Source organism: Macrosteles quadrilineatus, unplaced genomic scaffold (genome assembly GCF_028750875.1).
Source record: "Macrosteles quadrilineatus isolate MER2022 unplaced genomic scaffold, UCM_ALF_1.0 Scaffold_2__2_contigs__length_208266976, whole genome shotgun sequence".
Lineage (NCBI taxonomy): Eukaryota > Metazoa > Arthropoda > Insecta > Hemiptera > Cicadellidae > Macrosteles > Macrosteles quadrilineatus.
Window position 1 is genome coordinate 69,414,079 of NW_026542595.1, and position 25,224 is coordinate 69,439,302.

General features: G+C 35.9%; 1 protein-coding gene across 1 annotated transcript in view; it reads right to left on the minus strand.

Annotated features, from left to right (window-relative positions):
- Positions 1-25,224, minus strand: part of LOC128987195 (putative neutral sphingomyelinase) — a 49,570-nt gene that overhangs the window by 1,211 nt on the left and 23,135 nt on the right. Inside the window, exons 6-9 of the mRNA XM_054407938.1 lie at positions 20,066-20,194; positions 15,666-15,783; positions 11,174-11,514; positions 181-248 (exon numbers count right to left, since the gene is read on the minus strand). Of these exons, the coding sequence (XP_054263913.1) occupies positions 183-248; positions 11,174-11,514; positions 15,666-15,783; positions 20,066-20,194 (654 nt within the window). The 3' untranslated portion in view covers positions 181-182. The remainder of the gene's footprint in view (positions 1-180; positions 249-11,173; positions 11,515-15,665; positions 15,784-20,065; positions 20,195-25,224) is intronic.

Genomic DNA, 25,224 nt, shown 5'->3' on the forward strand with positions numbered 1-25,224 from the left:
ACTGCTATAGGACAAATATATTACAACTAACTTACTATTTTGAATGTAAAAATGGGGATGAATGATGGGAATTGTCTGGAATAATGTTTTAGACCAAATAACATAAACTCACCATCACCAAAAATGAAATTCAAACAAAGAAGGAGTGGCAGTTAAAGAAAAATAAAACTAGACGCTTACCTTTAATGAGATATTGTAAAAGGCAATCTTCTTCGTCCCATATCTTGTGCTCCAAGTTCAAGGAAAAGCTGATAGAGACATAACAGTCAGCTTAAATAAGCACAATTAAAAAAATAAAAATTATATCATCACATAATTAATTCAGCAAAACAAAATAAATACCCATGCTAAAATCATTAAAACAGACAGAAAGAAGGATTTAAATACTCTTATAAGTTTCATAGTGAACTAAACAAATAGAAGACACCACAAGGCCAGGAAGTAGGTGAGCACTTATGAGCGGATAGTTCCGCAGATTTCATGCCAGTACCGTAAACACCTTCCCTTATGAGTGGTGTACTACACTCTTAGCCGCACTACCAGCAACATATATACAGGGTTAGTAAAGCACAACCCATACCTAAAATTTGAACACTACAGTATTTAACACAACTTTTGAACATAATTTTCACCTTTTTTAAAGCAAAGGTAACGTTTTTGAGCCTTTCCAATATATTTATTGTGTAATAGCAATGTGAATGTCCAAAGATGTATAGGTAAAATTTATGGTATGGCTTCATTTAGGTTTAGAGGCTAGGTACAGAAGAAACTCATTCATAGTTATGTCTTTCTGAAAGAATGTGGTAACTTTACTGCTAGGGGTCTCATTCCTGGGGCTTTAATACAATCCTGGGAATTCTGGAGTTTCCAAGCCGAACCCGGGATTGTATTATTTTAACTTTTAAGCTATTTTAAATGAGCAGTGCTCTAATGTTTAAAACTGGCCTTTCAAATGTTAAACTGTGCAATTGTGTCGTATTTCTAAGTGAAACTAGGTGTACAATGCAGCAGGCCCGTTTTTGACCCTGTTAGCGCCCTAGGCACAACTAGTAGTAGCGCCCCTTTGCAATATATATATAAGGGTGTCCACCGACCGGGATATCCGGGAATCATGCGGGAATTTTATGAACCGCGGGAATTATGTGTGAATTTTGTATTTCTACCTGGAGTTTTCAAATTACCGTGATCGTGCATGACAACAGTTTCTGTGACCGCGGGAGACGATAATATGTCTACACTCGGCCGCGAAATATTCAGAATATTGCCACGATCACGGAAGACGATGATAATGTCCACACGACCGCGCGAAACATCAAGAATTGTACCGCGATCACGGAAGACGATGATGATCTCCACACAACTGCGGAACATGATTAACATTTTGCTGCAATCGCGGGAGACCATTACCATGTATACACGACCGCGGGAGATGGTTACGATGTCTACAGGACCGCGGGAGATACAATAATGATTTACACGGCCGCGAGGGACGATCGGAATTATGTCACGATCGCGCGAAAGAGTGATAATGTCCACATGACCGCGGGAAAAAATCTGAATTTTGCCTCATTCACGGAAGACGACGATCTCCATATGTCCACAGGGGATGATTACAATTTTTCCACAATTGCAGGAGACGATTACGATGTCTACAGGACCGCCGGGAATACAATAATGATTTCTACACGGCCGCAAGGGATGATCAGAATATTGCCGCGATCACGGAAGACGATGATAATGGCCAAACGATCGTGGGAAAAGTTCAGTACTTTACCTAATTTGCGGAAGAGGATGATGATCTCCACAAGACCGAGGGAGATGATTACCATTTTGTCACGACCGCGGGGGATGATATAATGATATCTTCACGGCCGCGAGGGGTGGTCAGAATTTGACCGCGATCGCGCAAGACGAAGATAATGTCTTACGACCGCGGGAAAAGATCAGAATTTTGCCTCATTTGCGGTAGACGATGATAATCTCCTCACGACCGCGGGATATGCTCATATATTGCTTCGATCATGGAAGACGATAATTATGTCTAAACGACCTGACCGCTGAAAATAGTAAGAATCTCGCCGCAAACGCGGGAGACGATTACGATGTCTACACGGCCGCGAGGGATTATCAGAAGTTTACCGCAATCGCATGCAAACAACCACCAATTTTATTTATTTTCCAAATTTTTGGCGCCCCCCAAAAAGCCAATTACCTCGCGCCCTAGGCACGTGCCTACCGTGCCTATTCGGTAAATCGGCCCTGCAATGCAGTTGTCTGCTTGCACTATTGAGGGGAGCAAGCATATTGATCCAAAGCTTTTCCAAAGTCAATAGTAAATCTGTTCCTCGTAGATTAAATATTGCAATATGTAATCAAGTCAATCCCAGGATTAAAAGATGCTAATCCCGGGATTTCTAGGTATCAAGAATCGATTGGGATCCCAAATCCAGGGACCCTTATTTACCACACTTCGGTTGGTTTTACAAGTACAGAAACCATCTAATTGCTGAGTAATGTGAAAAAAGTTATTTTTAAAATGACTATAGTATCCAAACACAGTATATCTTCACTCATATTTTCAAGATTCCTGATTGTATGACTGAAACCAAATGAAAACCAAATATCTAACTCACACTAACACATTTCCTTGCGAAACATCCAGATAGCCTGAGAAATATTACAAATGAACTTTTCTTAAAGGAATTTAACTAAAACATTGCAAAAAATGCATCGACAAAGTTTTTACATTCCCTAGATGTAAAAAATATACTACAATCAGAGAAATGATCTTAATAAATTGTATGAATATTTATTGACTCATTTTAAAATATCTTATTTAGTATGATCTCAAAAAAAATTAAAGAAAAGAATTGGCAAGGTATTTGAGTAGACACAATTGAAATTTGAATCTGAGTTTATTAACGTCGATTGGTAAACAGGGAAACAGTACAAATTATAATTTATGATTGTTAAATCTTAGTTTAAGAAATAACTTTATTAAGCACTAATTAAATGCTAAATATGAGACAAAATTAGGTATTATTTTAAAAATAACAAATGTTTAAGAGTTCTGATGGTCTAAACTTATTGCATCACTCTGATTAGAATGATAAATACACCCATCAGATTGAGAAAAGCTACTTCCTAGTTATAAAATCTCAATTAGTAATCAATACATTGCTTGAATAACCTGTAAATGGTAACTCTTAGTCTAGTATTAAAATATGCTCTCACTTAAAACATTAAAGCGTTTGTTTCCATAGGAGATAAGAAATACCTCTAATTGCAAACAAGTGAATATCATTAAGAACCTAACCCTAATTAAAAGGCTTTCATAAAATTATAAATTCTTTTTAATTTTAAAAATGTAAATGGCCGCCGTTTTGAATTGGATCAAGATAGCATTATTTTCTCACATGGGTCACTTCTACCTTAAGCTACGTACAAAGTTCCATAAAGATTGGTTGAAACAATCTTATATCTGGTTAACAAAGCGATTTTGAAAAAAAAATTTTAATCTTGGTTTTCTCTTCATTTTGACCCATAGAACCATTTACCGGAGTTTGGCTGTTTACGTACAAGACACTCTGTATATTTAGCGAATTTCCAATAAAAGGTATAATCTATTTTTTATTAGGTAGGCTACCAGAGGTTACATGGTAAGACCTGGACCCGGGACCGATTAACTCTTCCGTTATGAGGTCCCCAGAGGCCAAAAACACCATCCGTTCAAATTCATATTATATATTTTTTTTTTATAATATTCGCTGGTAAATATAATCTCATTTACATTTAATTATAAATGCCACTGGGGTGGACACGGACAAACAAAAAATAAAAAAATAGGTAGAGTATATTAATAAATTTGGTACCACTTCTGTGAAACAGCTTCAAATATATTCTGTGAAAACTTCATGGTTCTATATCTTATAGTTCCTGAGAAAAAGGAAATCTGTTGTAAACTTGCATTTTAAAGTATTCATCATATAGTCCAGTAAAATAAGACATTTTGGTATGCAAAAGGTCGGGTAGTTCTGATTTTTGGATATGTTGTTAGTATTGGGCCCATAACATAAAATCCAAGTTATCCACCTCGAGATACTGCCGCTCGCCGCGGGGCGCGCCACTTGTTATCGAAATATCAAAAATATGGCAATTCCTATTGTTTTTCACTCAATCTCGCGAACCGTTGATTTTACCGAAAATTTTAGATTATTACATTAAAGAAGAATAAATGTGTGACAGTTTAAGCCCAACAGCATGTATGTAGCGTAAATAATGGTCAAAATACAGACCATCAAAATAAATAAATTTTCCAAAGACGTATAAAAATTGTGGTTTTTTTCAATATTTCCACAATATAGTTGTTTGAAGCAAACACCGTATTGATTTAGAGAGTATACGAGTTTATTTGCTATTAATAGAAAATAAATGAAAGTATGAATAAAAATACCCCCACCTCAGCAAACCTGCAGACTAAGCGAATTTCCATTTGCTTGATTTGATTTTCACAAACCTTAAATAACATTAGGTTTAACTGGTACCTAGGTTTGCTGCTACAGGGAGTTTAATATATTATATAAAATAATAAGAGTATGACAATAAATATATAAATTTACCCAATTTTATAAAAATGTGTCTATAAATAAGGAAAAACAATAATTAAAAATCTTCGCTATTGGAATAACTTCAGGTTTTTAATTTACATTTTTTAACCTTCTCCGTAACCAATAACTGTAAAAAAACATTTTAATGTAATAATTTATTTGTTTTTAAGCTCTACAAAATTCTTTAATAATACTATTGTAAAATTGTATGTTTTGAGGGTTAAAAATTAAAAAAAAATATTCTTACCGGCGAAATACCTATAAGGCAACCGTTCCTATGGCCTTATCATGCTGATCATACTTCGCGAAACAAAGTAAATGTTAAATAGTCTATCTCTTGATTCACAAATAAAAGTAATGTTTGTAACAAATTCCACTAAATCGGACGATTTTTGGGAATCATCGTGCTAACGGACGATAATAACTTTTTTGGATACAGTTTAGTAAAATCTTTAGCTTTTTTTTGGATACAGGGTCTTCAAAAAACTCACCTAGTTTGAAATTTTGTTTTTTATTGTACTAGATACAAACTACTGTTCAACGACTGATACCATAGAGAAGTCTATGCTGATACATTAAATGAAAGGTAATAAAATAAAAGTTAATTTAACACTATCACACCTCAATATGCGAACCATTTGTAGCCCTGCAGACATGCAAGGCTCATTTTTATCATTAATATGTTATTATTTGTATTATAATTTATTACCAAAACTATCTTCAAGGTCAAATAGGTGTACGCAAGTTATTGCCAACGTACGAAACTAAAACTTTGAAGTACACTCTACACAGCACGAAATGATTATTACTCATCCCTTTGAACAATAGTATCGTGAGGTATGTTTAAAACTATATTTGTTTGTACTAAAAACTAAAACTAAACTTAAAACTATGTATTTTTGGCCTCTAGGAATACCAAAATGAAAAAGTAAATCGGTCCCAGGTCTAGGTCTTACCATAAGACCTACTGTAATAGTGTATTCCCTATAAGGGAAATTTGCTAATAATCAGTATATCATTTATTTTGAATGGTGTTTGTTGAGGAAACCACTATTTAATCTTTTCATCAATTTCGTTGTCTCGAGCAGTGCGAGAATGGCGCACGTCAACATGTTGCTCACTGTTAATGTTCAACTGACGTCATTTTTTATATTATTTCTCAACTTCCTACAGATTTGATGAGGACGGATCATCCCAAGTGCCCATCAAGTTACAACATTTTGTCTGTTTTCCTCGTCCTCGATTCAATCCACCAGAGCTTTTCATTGTCTTTGTGAGGGCCTGTTCGATGGCCTAATCAGATCAAATTTCACACCAGAACTTGTCTGTACGTCTTGTAGTGAAATTTCCGATCTTTGCGAATTTTCTTCAATATCAATCCTGTATTTCAATTCATATTCAGCATGTCCTGTATAGATGGGCGCACTTGGCGTGGAAAAATTACCCCCTGCATGGAAGATCTGTTGAGTGATTGTAATTGGAAGATCTTATTTGCCTGATATTTCAGCCTCAATAAACTGTTGACTATGTTAAAATGTTTTATTTTGTTTTCATGTGCAAGTATTGTACCCAAAGCTTAGCTTAAATGTTTATGTGTAAACATTTGACAGCCTTGGGAAGAGTAGTTTTGCCGTTGAAGGTATATTTTGGAGGTCTGTTTTTCGGCATGTAAACCTACATTTATTAAAACGAGTTCGCGAAGCATGATCAGGCCATGGGAATGGTTGCTTTATAGGGTTTTTTGTTAAGAACGGGTTTTTCATATTTTTGACCCTCAAAGCATACAATTTTACAATTGTATCATTAAAGAATTTTGTAGAGCTTAAAAACAAATAATTTATTACATTAAAATGTTTTTTACAGTTATTGGTTACGGAGAAAGTTAAAAAATGTAAATTAAAAACCTGAAGTTATTCCAATAGCGAAGATTTTTAATTTTTGTTTTTTTCTTATTTATAGACACATTTTTATAAAATTGGGTAAATTTATTTATTTATTGTCATACTATTATTATTTTATATAATATATTAACCTCCCTGTAGCAAAATCCAACAAACCTGTAGCAAACCTAGGTACCAGTTAAACCTAATGTTATTTAAGGTTTGTGAAAATCAAATCAAGCAAATGGAAATTCTCTTAGTCTGCAGGTTTGCTGAGGTGGGGGTATTTTTATTCATACTTTCATTTATTTTCTATTAATAGCAAATAAACTGGTATACTCTCTAAATCAATACGGTGTTTGCTTCAAACAACTATATTGTGGAAATATTGAAAAAAAACCACAATTTTTATACGTCTTTGGAAAATTTATTTATTTTGATGGTCTGTATTTTGACCATTATTTACGCTACATACATGCTGTTGGGCTTAAACTGTCACAAATTTATTCTTCTTTAATGTAATAATCTAAAATTTTCGGTAAAATCAACGGTTCGCGAGATTGAGTGAAAAACAATAGGAATTGCCATATTTTTGATATTTCGATAACAAGTGGCGCGCCCCGCGGCGAGCGGCAGTATCTCGAGGTGGATAACTTGGATTTTATGTTATGGGCCCAATACTAACAACATATCCAAAAATCAGAACTACCCGACCTTTTGCACAGCAACCCCATTTTTTCTGACAGATTTACTGGACTAATATTGTAAAATTTGACAACGTGAAAATTCAATCAAGACAAATTAAGACTAAAAGTATCCAGGACTAGTTTCTTTGGTTTTAGTTTTATTGAATGATTATAGACTATAGGCCTATACTAAAGTAATACTAAATGATTTTAAATAAGTCTGATACCATACATATGTGAAACATACAAAAGGACAGATGCAGAAGATTTATATCTAAAGCAAAAAGCACAGTAGAATAAGAAAAATAAAACACTTAAACTTAAATCACGTTTTTGTCAAACTGCAGCGTAAACAGCTCTTTTCAACACATGCTACTTTCAAGGAAAATGTTGATATTTTTAACCCTTATTATACAACCAACTTAAATTACCTAATAAATAAATATATTAAATAACAAAGCAAGTAAAACAAGTATAACAAACAAATCAATAACTCAACCACCACCATTATGTTGCTAAATACATCATCAAAACAATATTATTTACATTGGCACTTGATAACAATGAAACATTTGTAACCAATCATAATTTCACTACAATGATAAAAAGAAACCTAAGATCTCTTTCATAGAAATGTTTTCTGTGTGTGTATGACAACTCACTACAAAGGTTTGGTATCAATGCACTGATTGACACACATAATTCAGTTGAAAATATTGAAGGTTTCAAATTAAATCAACGAGTCATTAAGTGTTAGGCTTAACAATGATCCTGGCAAAAGCCAGCTGATCTCATCAGTAACAAAGCTACAAACACAATCAAATTATTTTAAATCTCACTTGAAAATAATTTTGAGAATTTATATAGATTAGTTCACCACATTTAAGCATTAGTCAGTGTTTCAATTGTAACATTATTTAGTTTTGAATGCAAAACAGATGTTCCACACAAACCAAAGAAGGAAACTCAACTTATGATTGAAACATAATGGAAATAGTTATTTGTGCAACTAGTGAGCAAAGTGAGCAATTGACTCACTCGAGAGAAATCCTTACTCACGAGCCGTAGGCGAGTGAGGAATGGTTTCTCGAGTGAGGCAATTGCACTTTGCACTCGAGTTGCACATTATATTTTTCCTACAGTTACCATAAAACAAATAAATTGGTAAAGAAACGTAACATATTTTTACACAGAAGTGAACTTTTAATATGATATTTAATGTGATGACAAATACAACAGTACAACAGCTGACCAGCTGATTTACAGCCAGTGCTGCCAACGTATTTCGTGCGCATACGACCTTGTCTGCATGTTACGCACTCACTATTTCGTGCCTTCACGTTGCAAATCTGGAGTGAGACAAAGTAATTAGAGTGAGGCAGTGTTAACATTGTCTCTCTGATGAGCGAATTGGCCACTTTGCTTTCTCAAATCAGTGAGAGAACATGTACATTGTTAGGTAACTGTAGGAAAACATTATTTTCCTACAGTTACCTGACAATGCGAGTTTTCTTGCACTGATTATAACATGCAAAGTAGTTGATTCCCGCATTTACTAACTTTTCTGCACTCATTTCACTATCTCACACTCATTTTACTTTATACACTTCGGTATGTCAACCAAACAACCCAAAATAGTGTGCATGTATTAGGCACTTAATATTGTAAGCTTGAAAACAAGTTGGCATCACTACTAAATCGATCAGCTGGTGCAGTGTTATTTGTCATTCAACACTCTGAACTTAACCTATAACCAGTTGTTAAGTGTTGTCATAAACATTACAAACCAAAAATGTCATTCAGATTTTGATTCAAAATGTTTGTAACATTTCATCTAGATTGTTATTTGTGAAACAATTTTATTTAGGTTTTGATTAGTTTATGAGACGATTCCATTTAGCTTTGGATTTGTTAATTAATTAATGAAACTGCATAATAAATAAAAGTTCACCTTTATATACAATGTATATACAACTTATATACATTAAATATTACCCATTGTTTATATGTTTTATAATAACTGTAGAAAACATATAATGTGTAACATGAGCGCACATAATGGATAAATTGTAAGGGTCAAATTCTCATAGGGGTACGTTTTTGTTATTTTAGGGCCGTGAACGGCTCGAGCGCTTTCGGCAACAATGACCGGCCTAACAGTGGACGCATCACAGCCTTAGTTCACAGCCACCCTGAGGAGCGCTAGCGTAGCGATGGCAAGAGAAGGCAGAAACGGCCGATCAGCTAGTTAGTCTGCGGCTAGCGCAAGGTTCGCACAACCCTCCTTCCTGAGATTGTGCGTTGGACCTATATGGTCAAAAGCATACTTTGTGTGTATGTAAGCGAGCGATTATTAAAAAATTAGTACCGTAATCGAATATATAAACATATCTGATACGTAGGTACGGTATTTTATACTTCCTAGATCATTGTAGCTAGTGTAGATATTATAACACCGTTTATTATTCCAACTTTGGGGACATTATTCTATCAGAAGATTTGCGATCGTAATTAGTTTACCGTATAATTAATAGAACTGCGCTGTGTTTACAGTGTTCCAGGTCACCTTTCATTTCTTTGTATTTGACAACATTATTTCTTTACAGCGAGTCAAGAAGTACGTCGGCTTACAAACAGGAGATTATTTTCTTTCCAGTATGAGAGGATTCTTTGCAACGAAGATCATTGTTTCGTTAGGCCACAGAATAGGCCTTGTTTACTTAGTTTTGAAGAGGATGTTTAGTTATCAGTGCGTCGGTATGCTGACATTGGGCGTGTCGATGTGCCGATCTACCACAGTAGTGTACTAGTGGATATAGGTCGACAAAATAACGTCATACCACACAGCCACCAAGCAGTAGGAGCAACGGAGATGGAGGCGAGCGAATCTTGGACATCATGAGTTATCCGAGCAAATCAAAGGTAAGTTTAGGTTAGTCCATCCTAACCTGAACAAACAACTCACCAAATAACTATTTCCAGTTCATCGTTTTGTCGAATTAGAAATAATATATGTATGTTAGTGCTCATAGGTTTGTTTTAAAATTTACATTAACTTTTGAAACTGTCTTAGATAGTTATAGCCTACTACAAAGGTGTCAAGTCAAATAAATTTTAAAAATCTACATATTTGCATACTACTTTGTAATGGATACTGAAGGTTATAGCCTAATTTTAAACTACAGTGGAATTTGAATAATTCAAACACAAAGGGGCCAGTAGAAAATACAAGTATTCAAATGTTTTAATAAAACATGATTGGTAATAAAAAAGTATTTAAAAATTTAAGTCACACTTTTTTTGCACAAAACTATACTGAAAATACATCTACTTAGTAAATCCAATAGTTTATTATATAAGATTTCTTATGGTATTTCTTAGGTTTATGGTATTTCTTAATCAAAGAGTAAAATTCTTATGGGTTGGTTTGTCTTTGATTACAACATTAATGCTTCTTTTCACAAGTGTAAAAAGTGTCTACACTTACATAAACAATGCAAGGCTAAAGAATGGCAGCAGCGCTGTATGTACAATATCTAGAGATTTAATTACACCAATGTACTATATAATACAGGTGTTTGCAAGAAGAAAGAGGACCAGTAGGTGACCAACCAAGAAAACAAACAGCGTCACTATGGCCATGGGTGATGAGGGAGTAGGATAGAAGACAATGACCTTAACTGGGTTATGTGGTGAATAGTATTAGGCTGTACTTCAACACTAAGGTGTTTCAATGTTATTTATTCTATACTTTAATCTTGTTAAACCACAGTTTGTTGCCATTCATTATTAGTCAAAAATTAAAAGCATCCAAAACTATTTTTGAAATACCCATGAGATTTCAAAATTGATTTGAAGATAATTCTAGGGACCGAGAGAAAAAGAGAATTTAAGAAGTTTACATTAACAATGTTTGAATTAAACAGATTCCACTGTAAAACCGTTAAATAATTGCATGTATCTGAATAAATTATTACAACACATTGAGTGCAGCACTTACGTCACCCTGAGCGGCCGCGCGGTCTGCCAAGAACTGCATGGCCATGACAGAGCTGCGCAACGCGTTCTGCTCGATGTTGTTCCACACGGTGGCCATGACGAAGCAGAAGATGGAGATAGCAGTGAGGACGACCAGAGCCAGCTGGAATGTCCGTGTGTAATAGCTCGGCAGGTCGGTGAACAAGCAGAGCAGGGAGATGCCGAACACGATGGCGCTGGTGATGCTCCAGTAGCGTAGCCGCGTGTAGTACAAGTCCCTTACAGCGTCTGTCACAATGGCAGTGCCTTCGCGGAGACATGTGACCATCTCTTCACGGTTAGACAGTGCATGGTCGGCTAGGCCTGCAATACATCTGGGTTGAGAATGTTAAGAAAACTCATAGATTTGCCAACTTCTCGTGTAATGGTGTTACAAAAAAAGTTAAAAGACATGAAGCAAAGTATATGATGAGTTTATTCAAATGCTCAGAGTTGATCTTAAAACAAATTTTCAACCAGGGATAGCAGTTATTTTGCTGGAGGAGGTGGACAGTGACAGCAAAAACCAATTAAATATTAAATAAGGGTACAATTTATTAAAACTAAAAAAAATTAATAGCCAAAAAATAATTTGAAAAGATTTTATGTTGAGAGTAGGCCTATATTATGACATTAAGACCTACATTGACTTTTCAGTACGAGCTCAAATTTAAGGAAAATAAGTGAGGGTTGAATAGACATTTGACCGAGTGATGGACTGACTATATTTTTCATCATACTACCATTGTATGATATGCTATATAAGTTCCTAAAATCATACATTGTTTAACTTTATAAATCAGCTGACTAAATTATGGATTTCTTATTGTTTGGCTACTAGCTGTTATTTTTACTTAGATACAACATGTATCACCCCACCAAGACAATAATCAATTCACATTTTATAGCTATAGGCCTAATTCTTTAAAATTTCAATTTGTCAATAAAGAGGTGGTGCAGTGAATATACAGTAAACTCGATAATAAATACAACAAATTTTTATAATGATACAATAATAAAATTTAATTATACTGTCCCGAAAACAGCCGTTTTTAGTTCTGTAAATCGTCTGCAAAATCATTGCTTTCGGGTAACTTCAAATTCAAATAGGAAACAGAAAAAAAATATTGTAAATTTTTCAGTTTGCTAACCTCATAATTTGTTTGTGGACATTATAAATGTTGCGTTTACTACAGAAGAACCCCTCATATCTGGCCACGGAACTTCTGGTCCTTAGTTTATCCAGTCACTTTCCAGAATCGACACCAAAATTATTTCCCATGGCTGTACACATAGTCTCCATGGTTTGAGCATTCTCACGGTTTATTTGTTTCCTGTTCCTGTACATTTTTATTGGATGGAATCTCTACTCAGTTGAGCAAGTAGATTCAACCTATAAATGGCTAGTGGATTATTTTCAGTGCGGATGGTACAGTATAATAATTGTTTTGTTTCGACAAGTGATTTGCAATGTGTTGTACACTACAATATTGTTCTATGAAAAAATGAGTGTGTAAAAACGTAAACCTAACGTGGTGACAGTGAGATGTTTGATGTGTTTTCTGATGTGTTTTGTTGATCTTCAAGAAAGAAGAAGGGGCACTCCTATTTCGGAACCAATTTTGAGAGAGAAGTCAATGATTTTACATAAGAAATTGGGAGAAAACAGTGAGTTTGTAGGAAGTAATAGCTGGTTAGACTGCTGGATAATAAGACATGGGGTTACATTTGTAAAATCTACAACATGGACGAGACTGGGCTGAATTTCAAACAGTTGCAAAAAAATTCTCTGTTCAAGATTCAAGTTCAAATCAAGGGGTTTAAGTTAGAAAAAAGAGCGTGTAACAGTTGCTCTGTGCTCCAATGCATCTGGGGAGCATAAACTTCCACTTTTGTTCATTGGTAAATCCCAAAAACCTCAAGCATTTAAACACATAAATCTTTCTTCTCTTCTTGTGATTTATCGTGCCCAGAATTCAGAGTCAGCGTGGATGGATTCATACATTTTCGTTGACTGGTTTGTGAACAAATTTATTTATTACCTAGAATCAAGGGATTTCTAAGAGAGCAAAAGTTGTCGGAAAAAGCTATTTTAGTGTTGGACAATGCTGGAACACATTCCCATGAACTCGAGTGTGAAGATTATCCCAGAATAATGTTGATTTTTCTGCCTGCCAGCATCTGCAGAAAATGTCTAGTGACTTTTTCACAAATCAGTTCACAACTCTATCACTAGCTTCACATGAACCCATAAGTCTTTACATCTTTGAAATTAAAGATGGGACTTCCCTGATAAAAAGAAACTCATGCAACTGCCCTAGCTCTATTATTTAAGACAATTTAAAAGGTATAACGTAAAATTTTAAGTAAGCCTCATCCAAACCTATGGATCAAGGTGTTATAGAATGTTTCAAAAGGTGATATCGGCGCAAATTTCAGTGAGAGATTTTGGAGCAAATTGATAATGACAGCGTGAATCTCGTCTCAGCTCTAAACGACATTAACATAAAGGACGTTATCTACATTACTGATGAATCATACAATGAAATTCCCAGTTCAACATTTGTCAAGTCTTAGCGGAAGCCCTGGCCAGATATTGAGAAATTCGTCAACCGTACTGTGTATGAAGATTTCATCCAGGTAGCAGCTGAACTGTCAGATACATGTGACATAATGCAGATCAGATTTGTGTGATAACTGTAATGTAGAACACTTGAAAAAGTTAGCATCAACTGGCGGTGACGAAATCTTGGATCAAGAAGTTCAGGAGTAGGTGACTGGTGATGATGATTAGGAAAACAACTATTTGAGTAATGAACAAATTGTGCAGAATGTTGTTCAAGAGTATGAAAACGAAGAAGCTGAAAAAACAGATGATGATACTTCTGAAGAAGATCAATTAAGCCTTGAGAAGGGGAGAAACGCACTTCAGACATTGCTAGACTACATAGAGCAACAAGACTTTTCAACATCTGTTGACGTGATGTTATTTGAAAAGTGGAAACACAATGCTTTTAAAAAAATGGACGTGAAAGTTCGGCAGGAATAAACGTACTATTTTAAGGTCTAGTAATCATCAAAGACAAATAATTATGGTGAGTAATTTATTTCTCGATCTTAATTTAACATCAAATTATGTTATTTGAGCTCAAAATATTTGTACAAATGTAAATTAATTAAATACTTGTAAATAAATGTTTAATTGGTTTCAAAATAATTATATTTTCATAAAAATAATCCCAAAATAGACTTAAACACTACTTTTGACCAATCACATGTTATTATTAGATACAAATTATTGTTTTTATGATACAGTAGACCCCTTCTTAACCGCCCTAACAGGACCAGAGCTTGGTTGGATAATTCAAAAGGTCAGTTAAAACGGTCGATCCCTAAAAAGTAAACAAATGAAGTAGGTACTATTAATTTGAAATTATATAATAACTATCCTGAAGCCATGCGTGCATTATGTACAACATTAACTACACTTGCATACTTTTTACCTTAAGTATTGACAATAGAAAAATCATAAATAAACCCAAAACATGGTGATGTACATGGTTCTTTCACTGGAATACATTATATTCGTAGGCTAGATTCAATAAAAGTTCCTATTTTAATACCTTTAGTAATGTTAATTGATGCTTTCCAAATCCATACGAATACAATATATAACAATAACTTATTGTCAGAATTAAAGATACAGTACTAGCAACCATTTCGTTAGGAGACCGAATGTTTATTCATAGCCTGTAACATACTGTAGAGTTTAGCATATTTTTCCTATCGCCGAGCGTGGGAGCGGAAATGCCAAAATTCCTAGAATAAGTGGCGATTAAACCAAACTGCTCTCAAAACAAGGTCGGTTAAAATAAAACAAACTGTAATATTTTATGAGCCAGGGCGAATAATTCGATTATCAGTTGATGCAAGGTTGTTTAAGTCTACTGCAGGTCATGTTATCTGGCCAAGGGCTCGGTACCACAAGTTATGTTTATAAAAAACAGAAATGTAAACAATGATGGCGACTTTGTATAACCTTAAATTATGTGGTCCAATTTTGTAACAATAAGAAGGTTATTTCCACATCATGTTGAAAATTGTTGTTCATCACATGGAGCGAAAGTGTCTTTGTGGTACTTAATCGTACCACAAAGACACTTTCGCTCCTAGTCATGAAATATACTATTATTGATCTAGACTCTTTTCTTTGGCAAAATCAGCTTAAGAACTTTTCAGCTATGAAAATGTGCAGCAGGTGTGCTTGACTCTTTGACTGATATTTTTATAGCCAAAATTAATAATTTGTTCTGAAGAATCAGCAGTCTAAGTTTACAAGTGCAACATGTGCAGCTGACTCTATTTTACCCTAGGGATGAAAATAACTTCTTTACCTTTGCAATACATGTATTGAAGCTGTTTCTGCTGCAATATGACTAAATAGGTATTAAAAACTTTTTATCGTCATCACTTACTGTGATTAGTGGGAGGTGTGATCTTGAATGTGGCAGAGATTGCCTCATGATCTGAGTAACTGTACGGCTTCCCAGGGACTCGCTCTGGCAGAGGGAACGTGTAGTTCAGCAACTCTATCTGCACAGAATAACTTTCAACCTTACAGTAAGTCAGAGACTCAGTTGAGCAGGGGGAAAGTGTCGTTCTGCTTTCAGCAACTCTATCTAAACAAAACAACTCTCAACACTACAGTGAGTCAGGGACTCAGTCTGGCAGAGAGATCGTGTAGTTCAGCAACTCTATCTACACAGTGGCATAAGTACATTTAACGACGCCCCTCCCCGCAGTACATGTGAATGGCACCTCCACCCCTCCTAACCATGACAAAACTTCACCACTTATGTTTTTTTTTTTGTTTATCCCAGCAAAAGCCATGATCGTGGCAAAGTCCAAAAAAAAATCTCGTGGATGTGTTTTGATCGCCTCCCTTGGTCATGGAAACATCATCATCGTGTTCCGTGGTCAGGGCTAAATCTTGAATCCTGCATTCATGTAGACTTGATCATCGTCTCATGCAGTCATTGAAAACTTGTGTAGTTTGGCAACACTATATACAAAAAACAACTCTCAACACTACAGTGAGTCAGGGACTTGGTCTGGTCTGGCAGAGGGAACATGTGGTTCGGCAACTATATCTACACAAAACAACTCTTAACACTACAGTGAGTCAGGGACTTGATCTAGCAGAGGGAACATGTAGTTCGGCAACTCTATCTACACAAAACCGCTCTCAACACTACAGTGAGTCAGGGACTCTCTGGTCTGGCAGAGGGGACATGTAGTTTGGCAACTCTATCTATACAAAACAACTCTCAACAATTCAGAGAGTCAGGGAATTGGTCTGGTCTGGCAGAGGGAACATGTAGTTTGGCAACTCTATCTATAAAAAACAACTCTCAACAATACAGTGAGTCAGGGACTTGGTCTGGTCTGGCAGAGGGAACATGTAGTTCGGCAACTAATCTATACAAATCAACTCTCAACATTTCAGAGAGTCAGGGAATTGGTCTGGTCTGGCAGAAGGAACATGTAGTTTGGCAACACTATATACAGAAAACAACTCCCAACACTACAGTGAGTCAGGGACTTGGTCTGGTCTGGCAGAGGGAACATGTGGTTCGGCAACTCTATCTATACAAAACAACTCTCAACACTACAGTGAGTCAGGGACTTGGTCTGGTCTGGCAGAGGGAACATGTGGTTCGGCAACTCTATCTACACACAACAACTCTCAACACTACAGTGAGTCAGGGACTTGGTCTGGTCTGGCAGAGGGAACATGTGGTTCGGCAACTCTATCTACACACAACAACTCTCAACACTACAGTGAGTCAGGGACTTGGTCTGGTCTGGCAGAGGGAACATGTGGTTCGGCAACTCTATCTACACACAACAACTCTCAACATTACAGTGAGTCAGGGACTTGGTCTGGTCTGGCAGAGGGAACATGTGGTTCGGCAACTCTATCTACACAAAACAACTCTCAACACTACAGTGAGTCAGGGACTTGGTCTGGTCTGGCAGAGGGAACATGTGGTTCGGCAACTCTATCTACACACAACAACTCTCAACACTACAGTGAGTCAGGGACTTGGTCTGGTCTGGCAGAGGGAACATGTGGTTCGGCAACTCTATCTACACAAAACAACTCTCAACACTACAGTGAGTCAGGGACTTGGTCTGGTCTGGCAGAGGGAACATGTGGTTCGGCAACTCTATCTACACACAACAACTCCCAACACTACAGTGAGTCAGGGACTTGGTCTGGTCTGGCAGAAGGAACATGTAGTTTGGCAACACTATATACAAAAAACAACTCCCAACACTACAGTGAGTCAGGGACTTGGTCTGGTCTGGCAGAGGGAACATGTGGTTCGGCAACTCTATCTACACAAAATCGCTCTCAACACTACAGTGAGTCAGGGACTTGGTCTGGTCTGGCAGAGGGAACATGTAGTTCGGCAACTCTATTTACACAAAACAACTCTCAAAACTACAGTGAGTCAGGGACTTGATCTAGCAGAGGCAACATGTAGTTCGGCAACTCTATCTACACAAAACCGCTCTCAACACTTCAGAGTCAGGGAATTGGTCTGGTCTAGCAGAGGGAACATGTAGTTCGGCAACTCTATCTACACACAACAACTCTCAACACTTCAGAGTCAGGGAATTGGTCTGGTCTAGCAGAGGGAACATGTAGTTCGGAAACTCTATCCATACAAAACCACTCTCAACACTACAGTGAGGCAGGGACTTGGTCTGGTCTGGCAGAGGAAACATGTAGTTCGGCAACTCTATACAAAACAACTCTCAACACTACAGTGAGGCAGGGACTTGGTCTGGTCTGGCAGAGGGAACATGTAGTTTGGAAACTCTATCTATACAAAACAACTCTCAACACTTCAGAGAGTCAGGGACTTGGTCTGGTCTGGCAGAGGGAACATGTAGTTTGGCAACTCTATCTATACAAAACAACTCTCAACAATTCAGAGAGTCAGGGAATTGGTCTGGTCTGGCAGAGGGAACATGTAGTTCGGCAACTCTATCCATACAAAACAACTCTCAACAATACAGTGAGTCAGGGACTTGGTCTGGTCTGGCAGAGGGAACATGTAGTTCGGCAACTAATCTATACAAATCAACTCTCAACATTTCAGAGAGTCAGGGAATTGGTCTGGTCTGGCAGAAGGAACATGTAGTTTGGCAACACTATATACAAAAAAACTCAAAATTACAGTGAGTAAGGGACTCATTCAGTAGCACGACTGACTACAGATCCAAGGCAGCAATAGTTTCGCGCCATCGCTTAAAATCAATTCAGTTCATTACTGCACTCTCCCAGTTACTCCTCGCAATGGTATGTTCCATGGATATAGTTAGTAATGTAATTTTAAACCAACTTGGTTAGAAGTTTAATAAGCAATCTGGGAATTTTTCAAACATATTTAAATTTAAATTCATGGATAGTGGCAAACAGTTTGTAACTCGATTATTTACAAGGGTATGGAAAGGCATGTGCATGAGTACAGACTGATTTAGTAAATGGGACGGGCCCAGGGGCGCAAGAAATTTTATATTTGTTAGGGACAAAACAAGTGAAAAGGTGTTACATCGTACCCCAAAGAAGTCTTTCCGACTGTCAATTCTCACTTATGACTGATCACTGCGACTGTCAGCATGTTGCTACTTGACTGTTACTTTGTCTTTCTTTGTCAAAATGATTTTTTAATCACATGCTATTAGTTAGCTCATGAATATGAGGGGAAAAATACTACTGATCTTCGTGCGGGGTTGCATTCAATTCAGAATGTTCTCAGAATATGATTTATTAAACTGCCAGTGTTTGTTTTTTTAAGCAAAAGCAATTGACAATGATGATGTCTCGTCTATAGTGGAAAATGATCAAAATTTTGCTGCCATTGAGGAAGTATCTCTTCATGTTCTCTCAGATTTTCATGAATTTCCTGGGTTCGGGGAGATGTCCACGATTTTGGTGCTATGGCGGATAATGATGTCCCTGCAATCCCGAGAAATAAATAAAATAGTACTGGGAAAACAGATTGCAGTCCTGATTACATAAAGAAGGTTCAATAAAGATTGACATTTTCTGAAAAGTTCTACCACGTTCTAGTCCCAAAAACAGGCAGGAAATGAAAGTCATGTCACAAATTAGAATGGGTATTTTATACAACTTTGCAAATTCTTAGTACCGTATCTATGTTTTATTTGATTGTTTATCATAACTCTGCAAGTTATCATTGTTAACTTGTTTGTGTGTATTTATATATCAAAGGCATTAGAATATTTTTTTTATTGATTCATACCAATGGAGGAGGAGGCACGGGCCCATAGACCTTCTCAGGCCAGCATGAGTAGGCCTTCGTGAGTTATACCAATGAATACAAACCTTCTAAGAAGCGAAACGTCCGTGTTAAAGATTTAGCCTAGGATTTTTTAACTTTGGCAAGATTCTGTGGTGGCGGCTAGGTTGAAAAGGTCTACTATCACTGGCGGGCGGCGGCGTCAATGGCACCCCACAGCAGTGAGTGAGACAAAGAATTGGCATGGAGAGAGAGGGGAGACGAAGAAGCTACCGCTTACCTAGCAAAGCTAATTTCAGAGGCAAAATCCAGTCTGACTTTTCCCAATAAGCATTTCTCTTCTTATAAGGTGTATATTCATTGGTTATACCTATACCCCCAGGCCTTTCCTGTCATCTGAGGACCCAAAAAGAACAAATGTGAACAAGAGAGAGTATTTGATGGTAATTTAGCGTTTCATATACATTTACAAAATGTAATAATTAAGAACATAGTTCTGTACTTAACAAAAATAAGACTTACAAAGGGCTGTATGTTACCTTGGTACCAAGTCCAGGACGATAGAGAATGTGATCTATCCTCTGACCACTTGGGTTTTGCGACACTAGCTTTTGATCTGCGTAACTGTTACGCTTGCAGTCAAATGTGCCCAAGTCACTGCCTCCAGTCTGTTAAGACACAACAGTGATTCAGTTGTCATAGAGATGTTAACATAAAGATGGTTTTTTAAACAATTTGTGGATGTCATTTGTAAATTTTATAAAGTATGTTGCAAATTCAAGCATAACCTTGTAGTTTTTTTTTTTAAGTTCACCAGGAATTAATGTCAGAAAAGCACCCAAAAAGAACTAAGATGAAAAATCCCTTTAAAAACTTTCATTCTCAGTCTATATTTTTTACTGGAACATAAAAACCAACAATGAAAACTAAATAGAGTATCCTAAAAATGTCACTAGTGTTAACTCCAGCTTGGAAAAAGAACATTAAATCCAAATTTAGAAAAAATTAAATATAATTTTATCTGGACATAACACTAAGGACCTTGGGCTTCAGCTTCTGTATTCTAAACACCTAAAACTAACGCATCTCACAAACTCAATCCCCAAATCAATAAAACTTGCAGCCTACCAGTACTTGAACACAATACTTCCAAAAACTTCTTCTTTACATTATTTATTTTTATTTATTTATTTTATGAGTTTTTACACATTATTATAATTATTATGATTATGAACCCCCCCCTTATTAAACATGTTACAGTATGTAAGATCAATGAAAATAAACAACAGAAGTTAATAGTGGGGAGGCAAATGTAGTAAAATATGTCAAATTCCAAAGTTGGCTCACCCCGAAAGGTAACCGGTGAACACTATGCTAGATGATATTCAGTGCCGGATTTAGGGTACTTGAGGCCCTAGGCCAAATTACTTGAGCGGCCCTCCCCCTCCCCCTGTGGTGGAAATTCCTTGCAATCGCGGAAATAATCGTGAATATCTCTTATGCATCGAGGGGACATCATCATTGACACCCGTGATCGTGGATGAAATCGTGGACATCTCTCCTAAATCAAGTCAAAGCAATCATAGGTATACGAGAGCGTGGCAAAATCATGAACATCCCCACGGGCTGCAACAAAGGGACATTATCACCGTCACCCGCGACCGCAGTAAAATCGTTAAGGGGATACGCTACTATCTCCAACTTTATTTTTATTTTTTAATTTTTGTCAACCTAATTAGTATATTTTGTTTATACTCGACTTATTTAGAAGATTTAGGTCCAAAAAATTGAATTTATGACTTATTTACTAAATGTATATGCGGTTTTAGTTTTTTTCACCCAAATTTTTAGGGATTCGGTATTGAGAATAACTTTTTAACTACTGAACTGAATGACATATTCTATTTATTTCCTGATTCAGGATTAAATAATGAGTCATTCTGTGTATAATCGTTATGGTAACTAACAAAACAATATTTTTAGGACACTTTATTCAAAATATAAAAAAAGCTAAAAAAATTTAAAAATTAAGCGTAAACATAAATAGTTTTAGTAAATGTAATGCTATAGGGGTTTTTATACACACAATCCCTTATTACTTTATAAAGAAGGTCTGGTGAAAATTTGAATACTATAAGTATAGTACTAACGGAGTTATTCTAACTTTTTTACAATAACAACCTAAAAAACACGGTATTGAGATAATCGCAGGTGATTGGCAGAACTAAAATCCCCATGACAACACTAGTTTATTATTTTATATTATATATAAAAATACCAAAGTACTTATTTTGTTTTAAATAAATGTACCCTACTTTAAACCTTCATAATACATAATTATGATACAAAATCAAAAATGTAAATATCAGGAACAAAAAAAATAAATAGTCAAAGTTTTTTTCAAATTACTGGTTGCGGCGTTTTATATTTTATTTATTTTATACTAGGAGTTATCAGATTGGAAACATTTTTTAGGTAAATGTTCACAACTAAATAACCTATCTAAAAATGCAACTTTTGGAAAATGTAAAATAAATAAAAAATATGGCCCAGAGATAGTGGCGTATCCCCTTAACATCTCCCGTGGCCCGCAATCACAGGGACATCATCATCAACACCCACGGCTGCGGCAAAATCGTTAACATCTCCTGCATGCCGCAATCACGGGGACATCATCATCGACACCCACGGCCGCGGCAAAATCGTGAACATCTCCCGCGGGCCGCAATCACAGGGACATCATCATCGACACCCACGGCCGCGGCAAAATCGTGAACATCTTCTGTGGGCCGCAATCATGGAAACATTATTATGGTCACCAGCGAGCACATAATAATAATAATAGAGAGGACACGGCGTTTAACCAAATGCACTGAAAGTGTGGCCAAATCCGCCATCTTGGTCCGTCATACAGCCTGAATCCAAGACCCGCGAGCTCAGTTCGCATTAAAAACCCCGCGACAAATACACGATCATAAACAACATTAATAGTTGACAAAAAATTCTGAAATTTTGCACACTTTTAGATATGATACTGAGGAAAACGATGGTGGTAATATAAAGTTATTAGTTATGACAGTAATTGAGTTATAAATATGTTTAACACTTATGTAGTTTAATTTTTCAGATTCAGACATGAAAAAGTTGTATTGCGAGGAAATTTTTTATTTTTTGGTCAGAGAAATTTCGTCAGCGGGAAAGTTGTGGATAAATAACCAAATTTAACTATCCGATTCACCAAACATTTTTATCATGTTCGGTTTTCTAAAAAATCAAGTACAAAAGGGATCCATTGCCGCTGCTCCGCGCTACGCCCGCTGCGCCGCCGGGCCGTCGTCTATACATTTAGCGTGCAGTGTTTTAATGTTTTATTTATACTGTTGTACTGTAATATTGTATGTATTAAAGAAATTTTCAAATATATTGTCTATGAAGAATTTTCAACCGTTTAGCACAACTTTTTAAGGACTAATTAGCTTTCAATATCATCCAAGATAAACTAAAGATAATTCTGTAAGTTAAATTAAACTTCCCAAATATATTTGTGAAATTACACTCAATTTATTGTCCCAGAAAAATTACAGTTTTATTGAGATGTAGCCTGATTTTATTTTTGTGAAGACTTTCGTTACTTATTTTACAGTAGTAGCGAACTCTAACATTGAAATATTTTTTAGCAATAATTTTAATTAGGTACTAAACAAAAATGATTTTTGTCCATATTGTTTCATATCCTAAAAAATATGTACTATTTGGAAACAAATTTACTCCTACACATTGTCCAAGTACTTTGTTCGTCAAGTCCTCAATTACATTGTTTTCCTTTACACTAATATCATTAACTTTATATCTACACTATCCTTAGCAAGCATATCAGACGACTAACGCGCTGCACACGCCGGGACTACTGTCGGGGAAATAAATATGTGCTGAGTTTGAGCCTAAATATCTCTTGAGATTAAGAAACCGATTTTGTTGAGACAAAAATTAAATATAAACTGGCTTAAATACATTTTACGTAGTAACAATAAAAAAAATTTCCGTTCACCAGAAAAATTTTTATAGTTGAAAGATTCTAAAAAGTACCGGTTTTTAAGAAACTCTGCACTAACACTGAAGTTTAAAACTTAATTATAAACAAACCAATGAGCCAATCTTTCTGAAATTTTTATGGCTTATTGGTAGATTTATTGTTAACAGTTCCATGCATTTTAAAATTTTTACTCACGATAGTTTTTATGCTGATGTTTATTCTTAAAACGTATGCTAACATCGTTAATAAGACGCTAAAAATTTCGTTCAAAATACCATCGTGTTTGTCGTGACACAAGAAATAACACCAATATGACAGATTTATAATGCGAACAAAGGTGTTTTTTAAACAGATATATATTTGTACACAAAAATTTCTCCCGCAACTGGCAGGCCGATTGGCTCAGTGGTTTGTTTACAATTAAATTTTAAACTTCAGTGTTAGTGCAGAGTTTCTTAAAAACCGGTACTTTTTAGGATCCTTCAACAATATAAATTTTTCTGGATAACGGATTTTTTTTATTGCTACCACGTAAAATGTATTTAAACCAGCTTATATTTAATTTTTGTTTCAACAAATTGGATTATTCATCTCTGAGATATTTAGGCTCAAACTCGAGTGCACATATTTATTTCCCCGACAGGTAGGCTAGCGCCGCCATCTTTGTCCGTTTCGCCGGCTAGTAAGACTGCCACGCTCCTGCGCTCCGAGTAGCGCTTCTATTTTGTTATGTGTTCGCTGATGGTCACCTGTGATCGCGGCAAACTAATGGTTAAAAAAATTATTTGTTTATCTAAAAAAATTGTTGTGCAATCTTCTGCGGCCCCCTCTTGCTTGCGGCCCTAGGCCGCGGCCTAATCGGCCTAGTGGTAAATCCGGCACTGATGATATTGTATAGTAGTAGAGATGATATTTTGACCGGTGTTCACTCTGTATGAGTGGGACTCTCTTTTCTGGACGCCATTTTCCAAAATGGCGGATGTCAACGTTTGATCTTTGAATAACTCGTGCAAAAATGATCCGATTTTGATTAAATTTGGTATAAACGTTTAAACTTACATTTATTCTAATGAGTCCGAGAAACAGCATGATCGGACCATGGGAACGGGGGTTTATAGGGGGTTTTATGGGGTAAAAATGGGATTTTCTTATTTTTTGCCCCCAAAGCACAACATTTTCCAATTTCTCTCTAAACCATTTTAAACAACTTAAAAAAAGGAATAATTTAATATATTAACGTTTTTTGTACCCTTATTGGTTACGGAGAAAATTCAAAAAAGTGTTATCAAAAATTCCCATGTTATTCTTATGGAGGATATTGTCAACTCTTGTAGTTTGCTTGTTTATGGATATATTTTGATCAAACCTGATAAACTTATTTATTTATACTAAACTATTAATATTAATATTCTACTAACGTTCACACTTTATTAGCCTCCCTGTAGCAGCAAACCTAGGTACTCGTTAAACCTAATTTTATTTAAATTGAATTAATTTAAATACAAATCAGGCAAATGTAAATTCGCTTAGTCTGCTGCAGGTTCGCTGTGACGGGGGTATTTTATTCTTGGCATTTCTTCCTAACCCTAGTGGTTCAGGAAATATAAGCAGTTAAAGTTGGGGTTTCCTTCATGATAAATACATTGATCTGTTTTAACTGTCACT